Source organism: Cryptococcus neoformans, chromosome 5 (genome assembly GCF_000149245.1).
Source record: "Cryptococcus neoformans var. grubii H99 chromosome 5, complete sequence".
Taxonomy (NCBI): Eukaryota; Fungi; Basidiomycota; class Tremellomycetes; order Tremellales; family Cryptococcaceae; genus Cryptococcus; species Cryptococcus neoformans.
The window spans coordinates 647713-657712 of NC_026749.1; the positions used below are offsets into that span (position 1 = coordinate 647713).

Genomic DNA, 10000 nt, shown 5'->3' on the forward strand with positions numbered 1-10000 from the left:
TTTCGACTAGCAGCAGGACATCAGTTTGACTTTGCTGAGAACTGATGTAGGATACAGGTATATGTGCATGAGAAGGAAGATTGCATCTTGGCACACTCGCAGTTGACATTCGGTTCTCGTTGTAATTGCCCATTCTCATCCGCCTTACCGACGATATGGTCCCCTTGCTTCGCGTTAGACAGAACGATGAAGGAGGACTTGCATTTACTTCTGCTCTATATCGACCATCGACAAACAAAGCATGGTAGCCTGTTAATAAGAAAAGGAAAGTGGTCCAAGTGTTTCAGTCGTCCTCACCGTCATCAGCACTCAAGTCGACCGCAGCTTGATCTACAATAGGTCTGCTATAGATCGGCATGTCCCCTTCATCGCCTTCAGAGAGAGATTCAATGAGAGCTCTGCAAGTGCATCAGCGGAAATTTATCTCATGGATGTCACTCGCACTCGCAAAGCAATTCTATACAGTATAAGTCCAAGTTCAAGTCACTGGGGTCCCTGTGATCATCCGTCCGACAGTATAATCAGCACTTCAGCCGCCAACGAAATATTCATCTACCTTACGTCCCAAAAGGTTGTTCAATCATTGCAGCGATACCCTCGACGCCCATGAAGGTCATGCTGATGCAAAACATGATGAATACCATTTTCCAGCCCATTGCGTCCACGAGGGTGAATGGAAGGATGAAAAGGTAAAGGGAAACAACTTGTTTGAGATGGACACAAAAGACGTATGGTAATGGAGTCTGGACGCTGTCATTGGTAAAATTATCAGTATGGTCATGAAAGACAGTAACTAATAGTATAAATGCTTACATTCGCTCCATAGAGCCAAGCTGATCTGTCATGGACGACACAGCCGCTTGTAGGGAGTTCAGACCCTGCTCGCAAAAATGGTCGGTGGGCGGAAATGTGAGAAGGACCCAATTGACAGTATAAAACTACTCACGGCAGGGCCAACAGTCTCCAAGCATCCCGTTCTCCTAAATTTGGATATGGAGCGACTAATTTCGTGTGCTCTGGTGATCCAGATCATCAGCTACAGTCAGCCGAGTGGCATAGCATAAGCATACATAATAAGGGGCAGCCCCAACTCAACCATTTTTCCGAGGCCTATCTCCGCTCCTTCTGGTGCTCCAAGTGATTTTAATGGACCGGATTTTACAAGCGTTTTGATCATTGGGGTACGTTCATCCACTTTACCATTTTCCTCTCGATTGTTTGAAAGCAAGCCGGACCTCTTTCCATTGGCATCATGGTCAGCCATGATTATCCTTATAGCCGTGGGCCGTCTTTTCAGGCCTGATCCTACGCAAGGCCTGTTTTCTAATGCTGCAGAGATTCCGCCATGCGAAGAACTTTCATTCACAGTTCTCCACCGATTCGAAGACCTGGGCTGGCCAGATGGCACTGTGGGTGATGAGGAGACAAGGCCTAGAGAAGCTTCTTGGTCAATTTGTTGGTCGCCATAAGCATTGGGAGAGCTGGAAAGGTGCTGCATGGAAGCGAAGCTTGGAGGGGCGAAACTAGGACGCCAACTTTTGGAATTTATCATGATCGCGGGAAGGAGGCCTAAAGGACAGAGGATGCGTTAGCATGCTCATTTTCTTGCTGCCTTAGCGAACAGCACCTTTGAGGTCATTATGTTGCACGCCACCTTCTCCTCTCAAATGATGCTTTGTGGCCACTACAAAAGCTACCACAAGTCTTATGACCTTCTTTTTCTCCTCCGTCAGGTTACCTCTGCTTATTTGAATTTCCACAGCCCCATCGGACGGTGAAGGAAGCGTGACAGCAACCCAAATATTGCGCGAAAGATTGCGTGCAGTAGATATTAGACAAGTAAAATCCTTGCGACCCTCGGCATAACGTTCATAAGCCGATGAGTTCCTTTGTTTTCATTTCTTATCAGCTTGTTCTCAGCCTCATCTGGCTACGGATACGTAAAACATCAACTGACCTAAACACAAGCAGTAATCCCACCACGACACTCAGAAGAGGTACCACATTGTTCGTTAGCCCTACTTCTTTACCCCACCACAGACTTGCAGCGGCGACAACAGCCGAGAACAACGTCACAGTCAAGACCGGGCCTAATACAATGGGCAAAATAGAAGACTTATATACAACAATATCTGGAAGCCATGATATTTTTGAAAGCTAAACCAATAGATTCGCTCAACAAATTGAAAGTTAATTTGGAAATCCTGTGTTCATTCATTGACGCACCCTCGGTTTGCTGTCTTCAGCATTTTGGAGAGTCAAAAGCGAGGTTAACGTGTTCAGCGGTAGAGCTATTGTACTTCCCTAAAGGGCATGCAGTGTTCCGGTCAGCTACGTCTTCTTCTATCAATTTTAGCCCCTGTTTCACATTATCATCCTGTTTGCCAAACAGGAGATGATCTTTTCTGTTCTCTGTGAATGTTGGTACGTCTACCAACCGCCACTGGACCTACCAAAGTCGAGATAGCGGAACGTGCCTGTTTCTTCTTGGTTGATGATGTGCCCTTGGGAGAGATGTTTGGTGACGACATGGTGGTAATGACAGGGGGTTTCCGAGAGTAGAATACGTCTTTAGTGATTACTTCTTAATAGGCTGACAGTAGGACAATCACTATTTGACGGATAGCGGATACTTCATATAAACTACGATGAAACACGCATGGACCACCTCCGCTGATCGACGCAGGGACTCTTCTTTTAGTATTTTTATTAGTATTTACTCGCTCCCCTGAAAATGTATGGTTTGGCCCGGGCCGGGTAACAAAAGCATCTGTTCTCCCTTTTTCCTTGTGAAAGATCACAGTACAAGTAGTGGCAAGTATCATGTAAATCAGATGCAGCAGAGAGGAGGCGATCAGACGTTTTATTGTTCGACAAGCGGCGATCTCGCCGTTCTTCATCATTAAGCGGTACCAATTTATGAAGAACAAAAGACAAGGGTTGCCATTTATGAACAATTTAAGATGCATGAGAGCCATGGGAGGAACTGATACTTGAAAGGTTGCTAAAAGCAAATCTTCCTTCTCGGTCTCCACCACCCACCCGTACTTGTGCAGCAGACCTCAGATTGACATTCGCCTGAGTCTGTACCCACGTTGCACGGCTTTGCTTCCTTTAGCTTCATCCACCAAACCAGTTGGCAACTTCCCCTCCTCCTTCCACTTCTTCAACGTCTCTCGACCGGCCTTCAATCCGATCTCCATGACTTCAGAGAATCGCTTGAAGCCGCCTAGAGTGTCGAATTGTTGAACAGGCATGGCGATGTAATGACAGCCGGGGGTTGCTTTAACACCCTCCAACGTCTTAACACTCGAGACGCTGCCCACAATGATAAGCAAAAGGATCCCAATTGGACAGAGAGCACTTACTAGGTAAGTCGTGATGAGATTTCTGTCATGGATAGGACTCTCCTTTCGTAAAAAGGGTTGAACCTGATGACATTACATTAGCTTGCTCATAAGTAGTACTATTGGACTCGAACCTATTGAAAAAGATCCACCACCCGGAGACTGAGTCACCATAATCTCTCGGTGAGGTGTCATCTACCGAACCAACGTCCACAACAATGATATCGCGGATACCATTCTCGCGCAAAGGCTGAATGGGAGTGTTGTCCATGTAACCACCATCAACAAGTACTGCAAGATTGCTTATCAGTCTCATAGCGCCAAAAGTCTGTCCAGAAACGACATACAATTGCCATTGTCCGAAAGAGGCGGCAATAAACCGGCAAGAGTCATAGAAGCGCGAACATATCTCCACGCATAACCGGTTCTGTGCACCTCCATGCGCGAATGTGTGATATTTGTTGAATTGGCGAAGAAAGGTATCCAAAAATCTGAAGTTCGCTCAGCCCTCGCATGATCCTTCTTCTGAAGAGTACTAACCTTCTATATGCGTGTTATAGAATGCTTTGTCTGCGAGAAGTTGGCTTGATGACAATGTACTCATTTTATGAAAAACTTACATATACCTCTGTCTGGAATGATGGCACATCAGCGCATGTAGCCAAAAATGGGAAAGAACTCCTAATAAAACTTACTGAACTCATGACCAGTGGTATACGAAACGAATGGGTAAGTGACATCGCTTAGGATCCTCCACATCGATCCCATCCTCCCAGAGAATTGCTTAGTCCTTCCCGCTGTTTCCAATAGATCAGTTTCTCTTGCGTACAAGCCTCCTACAAAGCTTCCAATTGAACAGCCTCCAATTGCATCGATCGGGATACCAAATTCTTCAAGCGCCTGTAACATCCCGATATGAGATATTCCTCGTGCGCCTCCTCCACCAAGAACGAGGCCAATTTGCTGGCCACATAGACGACGAGCTATACGAGCAAAGTCGTTCATGTGAGGAGGACGGCGAGGCCGAGTAAATGGTCGCAGACCGCGGTACTTTTTAATACGGGTTTCGACTTGCTCGCGAAGATGTTTGAAGGCCGCAATAGCCGCCGCATCGTGCACCGGAGGTATAGGGCGAGCTGGCGTTACGACCCCAGGCAATTCAACGTGATAATGAGTTTGTATCCATGGTCGATTCTGTGCCCATTTCCTCAGAAACATGACAGAAAATAACGGAACGTCGAGTGGTTTGACTCACGCTAAGCCATTGACGTGTGGATCCAGGAGCAACGGTCCGTTCGTCATGGAGCAAAATTAATTCTTTTCTTGCCGTTGTTTTCGTAGCAAGCAACAATTTCTCTAATTATTATGAGTTTTACCCCGCTAACATATATGTAGGGACTAACCGTATTCGCCTAGAGAGGGATCATCACCCATGGAAACAACTAATACCAAATCAGCCTGGCGGATGCAAGTCAGAGTCCATTGGCTGGCCGGAGGAGAGTCAGCAACATAGAGAACTGTCCTGTAATGTTGCTATGTAACCATTAGACATTAATATCGTTATCAAATCAGAGTTTCGCTCACTTCTTGATCGGCAAGCCATCCTGCTACCTTCAATTTACTGATGCGATCATAAGCGAGAATCCAATATCCAAAAAGAAAACTAGAAGAGTGCTCACCCGATACGCGCAAACGCATGCCTACCAAGATGCCGCATTACGGTACCTTGGTCTAAGTACGACGTAGATGCCCCGATCTCCTCCAACGCATTTTTGAGTTTACCAGCGAATTGCGCCACTGGAACATTTCTCGTAGAGCCAAGTATGCACACCGTTTCTTGTAATTGTCAGTCCTCGGGTAAGTAACTTTATCGCTCCAATAGAACTCACTGAGGTTCATGTCTGTAGTTGGTAAGCCGGGAACTCGTCCGTTCATCTCATCTCCCAAAGCCCTTCTTACCCTACCGGCGATCAATCTCATAAACTGAACCGTCGTCTCCGGGTGTTTAATGCTAATTGCATCAAATAATGCGGCCGGAATACGTACAAGCTCAGAGTCTCGAATGGCGTGAACAGTTTCTGAGCGGTCGACAGCCGTTATCACGTCGAGTTCGCCGATGGAGTCATTTTGTCCATATTCACGAAGTACGTGCATATTGTCGTCCTTCTCAGTGAACGCTCGAAGACGACCATCTGTGAAACATGTAAGTAGTGGGATATAAAAAGAATAAAGCACGATAGCGACTGACTAATGACGATGTAGAAGTCCGTTGATTTATCGCCTTTCTCATACTGCAGGATGAATAACAGTTGGAAAGAGTTTAATGCCACGCGGAATGATAGACTCACTAAAACTTGTCCGGCGTTTAATTGTTGCCAATCCAAAGCCGCGTCAATATGAAGGACTACAAGGGTGCCTCAGAATATCTTCACTTTGCAAAGCATCTTCCTGCACTTACCAAGAGGCGACAGTAGAGATAGCAATCTCTTTGCCAATGTCAACAGAACAATTGGTCGTCGCTCAATAATTCTCTCCAAAGTGTGGTGGGGAAGAAAACCGACAAAGCAATCTGTTTTGGCCCTATTATTCCCTTTTGAGTCAGCTCACGACCATATTCTAGTGCTGGGCAAGCTGAATAACGTACGTGATATCGACATATGAATCTGTACAGCAAAGAGAAGATAGGTAACCAGCGATACCGCCAGGCTGAGGATAATGTTGTTAATAATGGTTGGCATCACATCTTCAACGCTCTGAGGACGAACCTTGACAGTAAATAAGGCTTCATCCTCCTTACATCCGTCATTTAGCTCTTTTCCTTTGGAAGTATCCAAGCCTAGAGCCGTTTTGAAAGGCCTCTCGTTCGAACTTCCAAAACTTGACTGGCGCTGTTTGCTCCCTGGGGTTGAATTAGGGTTCTCCTGATTGGAGTTTGTGCTGCGAAAAGGGAGAGATGTCTGTACATTTTGTCAATGACGACATTTATTGGGCATGGAAAAGTTGCTGCCGACTTACCTCCAGGAAACCATCTATCACATAGTACAGGCCTGGTGACCTCTCTCCTTCTTTTACTAGTACGCTACCTTTCTTGAAAAACAAAATTTCTACATGTCGTTCCAGATCTTTCATTATTTTCCTATCACCGCCGCTAGCTCCTCCTTGAGAGTCATGGAAACTCATAGAGATACTACTAGCTTCGTCATCCGGACGAGAGTTGAAAGCGGCTTCTCGCAACATACCCCCGATGACACCCTCATTCTGGGCAGATGCGTTTATAAGGTCAAGAACATTGCCAAAATGCGGAGGGCGAGAACGCGTACTTCCTTGTAATGGAGTACCCCCATTAGGAGGAAACATAGGAGAGTTTGGAGTCGACAACGCGCTCACTGACGGAGCCATCGAAGAGCGAGCAATCATATCTGAGTTACTTTCGGACTCTTGATACAATCCAATCGATTTAGCTATACTGTTGAGGACCGCTTCTTTCAGATCGAATGTCTCATTCAAAAGAGATTTGTCATCTCCCTGTGGATCTACAGGTTGGCCGTCGGCGTGGGGTAAATCATTCAAATTCCAGGAGCTTGAATATCGTCGTTGCCAAGTATCCATTTTTGATAGACCAGGAGTGATCGCGGCCGGACGATAGTATGCCTGGCCGGATTCATCGGGCAAATTATGCACAGACATTGCGAGATCACCAGCAGCTACCTGTTGGCGCATGGCTGATGTGCGACGGATGAATGGACTGGCGTGGCGGAAGCTGGCATCAGCACTCATTGCCGTAGCCGGCGAGAGACTGGATGATGGAACTTTATCCCTTATTTCATCCAGAGGGGAGGCAGCACCATCATGGCGTTCATTTTTAGTAGAAGTTGTCGCTGTCTGTCCCAAGTAGGTCTTATGAGTGATAGGAGAGAGAGGTTTGGGGGTCATCGCAGGTAAGGAAGGAGCTTTGACAGTTGGACTTGCAGGCACGTAGTTGAAATAATCTTTACTAGACACTCTGGCATTAGGCGAGGACTTAAGTGAGTCATAGTGTATGCTCCCTTTTGCCAGGGCTTCCGGTTGGAAGCGCGCGCGCAGAGCTTGCATTCCTCCTCCAGTGTAAAATGAGCGTGGTAGCGGATGAGTCACCAGCAAGTTAAGGGATGATTCCGTTTGTAGAATTTCGCGAGTCAGACCGAGATATTTGTGTGCTAATCAGAAATTAGGATGGGCTAGGATGTTTAAGGGAATCCGTACCTGTCATGAATGTAACACGGCTGAACCTTTCCAAGACAACTTGCACGACTGTCCCGCTGGCTTTGGGAAATTTTCTAGTTAGCTTTCGGAAAGCAGCTGCGGGAATCACGGCGAGTGTTGTATCCTCTGTCGCCCGAGCAATGGTCCCTTTCAGCGCTTTTGACCCCAACTCTATACCCGCTTTTCTCGGTATAGAAGATCGCAGGTGTTCAGATTGAGCGGACAACAAGTTTGTAGCAGAGTTTAAACGAGGTGAAGAGCGCAGGGACTGGGAACGTCGCGGAGAAGGAGGCTCAGTACTTGAAACAGGCAGCGGGGTGCTGGCAAAAATGCCTTCTCTTCCGCGAACTGTTTCTCCAACAGCATCTATAGAAGACGATCTTTCTAGACAAGGTTTGGGAACATTTGAGTCTCCATGACCATCGATTGATTCAGGGAGAGAGGTTGAGTCCATTGAGCGGATCCCAATAGAGTCCGGCCCCAGTTGGCTTACATCTGAATTTGCCCTTCTGACCCTCAACTTTGCCGATGACTGTTCGGCAGCACCTTCAAAAATATGCTCCTCGTCGTCTTCATCATCTTCAGAACTTTTCCATGAAAGCTTTATATCTTCGGTGAATAAGGAAAGGATAGAAAAAAGAGAAGAGAGAGTGCCGCCTGTGGATACTTCATTAAGTAGATGATAGCCGTTGAATGAGGGTCTTGTAGGGCTGTTGGTATCGGAAGAGTGTGTCGGAGTTCCTTGCGAAGAAGCATCCGGTGCGAACTGCAGGGAGAAAGTAAGTCTGCCTGTATTCAGTTGCACAATTTCCGCACATACCACTTGCACTTTGCCTTCCACAACGCACCAGAATTCACCGCCACCGATTTCTAGTGTATCTCCTGCCGCAAGTCTCCTAGTTTGCAGATGTCTACTTAACTCATGGAATACTGGCTTTTCCAAATAGCCAAATATTCTAATAGCGGAGAGGAAATCATCAAGGTAATTATGAAATGATGATGCCTGCGATCTAGAATCTGGCAAACCCAGCCCGTCCCCGTCCAAGGGTAATAGGCGACTAGCGAGAGCAGGCGGTGATGGAGGAGGTAGAGCTGATTCCTTTAGCTGAGCATAGCGTGTAAGGTAGCGATACCTTATGAGGAAGAAGAGTGCGAGAAGCACGCCGGCAAATAAGGCAAGGAGATGTGGAAAACCGAGTGAAATAGTCAGGCTGTATTGGAGCATACGGACGATACAGCTATCTCTGATGTCAATGAACGTCCACAAATGGCAGATCTCATGGCTCTTACCTCGGGATGCCAATAGTAATTAAGCTGACTCCATACCTGACTCCCTGAAGAACATATAAAATAGCATAGATGACGGCGACAGCTAAAGCAATGAGAGGGTTGCCGTTGGCGTCCGGAGGGGCTGGGATGGAGGACATGAACTGGCGGCTAGATGGGTTCTCTGTGCGACTGGCAAGTTGTATGCTGTATAAATTAGGAACGAGGGGAGAATATGACGAAGCAGTGACTGGACTGAATATGCAAAAAAGAGGAAATAATACGAAGTACCATATATAAAGATTGAAAGAACCAACGAACGAGCCAAGTCGAAAAGCGATGACGAGGGGACATACGCGAAGCGAGAGCCTGCACGTAGTTGAACACGTTCACGATGGTCACTCAACTGACAAATTGCAATCATAAAAAGTACCAGTAGCTTCATAGACCTCAACACTCCCCATATGGGACGATCCGGTGTTATGCCTTCAAAGAGCCCGACAGTATGGAAGTTCGAACTAGAAAAAACGCTCCAGGCATGTACGCATGACTACAGAGGTATGTTGTCGTTTTTAGATGGTAATGCGCTGTTCCTTGCAGCAGTCATGAAAGCTGCTTCTGTTGTTAGCTGCTTTTTGCTCTACTTGTGATCCGAGCTGAGCTACAACTAGATATGGCCCTTGAACAGGCGCAAGTTCTTGTTGAACCTCCTTCTGCATTAGCGACACTTCGCATGATCCATCATTCTCATCCTTATTTGATCAATGGTAAGTACGGGTGAGTGTTATCGGTGCCAACCTGACTGATATCAGTACCGATCAAGGTTTCTCTCCGCTTGAAAAAGAAACGGCAAGCTTGTTTGATTGGTCTCGAGCAGAAACTTATAAAGAGATATCCGGGTCAAGGCGGGTGACAGTTGCCGTTACGGATGACGGGTGCGTAGGTTTTATACGATATATAACTCATATCCTCGCCTTTAGCTGATTAGGCATTAGTTTAGCCGACTCTGTTCGCGAACGCCATGATGGTCGAAAAACATTTGTCAAGGCTCTGGAGACCAAAATGACTATGTCTCAACTGACTGAAAAGCTGGGTAAGCATCCCTACATGTCAGATGTTCTTCTGTCAGCTGATGCAATACGGCA

General features: G+C 46.6%; 4 protein-coding genes; 2 read left to right on the top strand and 2 right to left on the bottom strand.

Annotated features, from left to right (window-relative positions):
* The window catches only part of CNAG_01300 (small subunit ribosomal protein S21e), a 3148-nt gene extending 822 nt beyond the window's left edge, over positions 1-2326 (top strand). The window contains exons 4-6 of the mRNA XM_012194065.1: positions 1-893; positions 952-1181; positions 1972-2326. The exon at positions 1-893 is cut by the window's left edge and continues 71 nt beyond it.
* On the bottom strand, positions 92-2594 carry CNAG_01299. Of its 2 annotated transcripts, XM_012194064.1 has the most exons (10): positions 2454-2594; positions 2227-2304; positions 1958-2157; positions 1628-1887; positions 1071-1569; positions 947-1016; positions 814-878; positions 557-750; positions 449-495; positions 92-398 (listed from the first exon to the last, which is right to left on the bottom strand). In XM_012194064.1, exons 1-8 carry the CDS (start codon positions 2529-2531, stop codon positions 558-560), a joined length of 1443 nt encoding a protein of 480 aa, XP_012049454.1. In that variant the 5' UTR covers positions 2532-2594; the 3' UTR covers positions 92-398; positions 449-495; position 557. The 2 variants fall into 2 exon arrangements, with proteins under 2 accessions (XP_012049454.1, XP_012048986.1); XM_012193596.1 differs by having other exon boundaries at positions 92-495; positions 562-750.
* Positions 2595-2940: 346 nt separating this feature from the next.
* On the bottom strand, positions 2941-9137 carry CNAG_01298 (lysophospholipase NTE1). XM_012193597.1 has 21 exons: positions 8880-9137; positions 8410-8827; positions 7590-8355; positions 6363-7543; positions 6113-6304; positions 5992-6053; positions 5806-5927; positions 5696-5751; positions 5596-5638; positions 5237-5539; positions 5027-5183; positions 4932-4968; positions 4751-4880; positions 4603-4703; positions 4043-4541; positions 3968-3979; positions 3888-3917; positions 3695-3838; positions 3482-3638; positions 3369-3431; positions 2941-3318 (listed from the first exon to the last, which is right to left on the bottom strand). The coding sequence occupies exons 1-21, from the start codon at positions 9014-9016 to the stop codon at positions 3063-3065; spliced, it is 4866 nt and encodes a 1621-aa protein (XP_012048987.1). The 5' UTR covers positions 9017-9137; the 3' UTR covers positions 2941-3062.
* Positions 9138-9269: 132 nt separating this feature from the next.
* CNAG_01297 (hypothetical protein) overlaps positions 9270-10000 on the top strand; it is a 4792-nt gene continuing 4061 nt past the window's right edge. Inside the window, exons 1-4 of one of the 3 annotated variants that reach the window (XM_012194062.1) lie at positions 9270-9478; positions 9527-9622; positions 9679-9790; positions 9851-9948. In XM_012194062.1, the coding sequence (XP_012049452.1) occupies positions 9529-9622; positions 9679-9790; positions 9851-9948 (304 nt within the window). In that variant the 5' untranslated portion in view covers positions 9270-9478; positions 9527-9528. Of the gene's footprint in view, positions 9479-9526; positions 9623-9667; positions 9791-9850; positions 9949-10000 lie in introns of all 3 variants that reach the window. The other 2 variants (XM_012194063.1, XM_012193598.1) reach the window with 2 other exon arrangements.

What these genes read in the sequence shown, in the direction of transcription:
- CNAG_01299 (XM_012193596.1), bottom strand. Translation starts at nt 2,531, where the DNA reads ATGTCGTCACCAAACATCTCTCCCAAGGGCACATCATCAACCAAGAAG. An exon ending in GGATTACTGCTTGTGTTTAG is followed by an intron (nt 1,888 to 1,957) that starts GTCAGTTGATGT and finishes ATGAAAACAAAG; the next exon opens with GAACTCATCGGCTTATGAAC. An exon ending in ATTGAACAACCTTTTGGGAC is followed by an intron (nt 496 to 561) that starts GTAAGGTAGATG and finishes GGATGATCACAG; the next exon opens with GGACCCCAGTGACTTGAACT.
- CNAG_01298 (XM_012193597.1), bottom strand. Translation starts at nt 9,016, where the DNA reads ATGTCCTCCATCCCAGCCCCTCCGGACGCCAACGGCAACCCTCTCATT. An exon ending in TGGAAGGCAAAGTGCAAGTG is followed by an intron (nt 8,356 to 8,409) that starts GTATGTGCGGAA and finishes TTCTCCCTGCAG; the next exon opens with TTCGCACCGGATGCTTCTTC. An exon ending in TCTTTCGGACAATGGCAATT is followed by an intron (nt 3,639 to 3,694) that starts GTATGTCGTTTC and finishes GCAATCTTGCAG; the next exon opens with TACTTGTTGATGGTGGTTAC.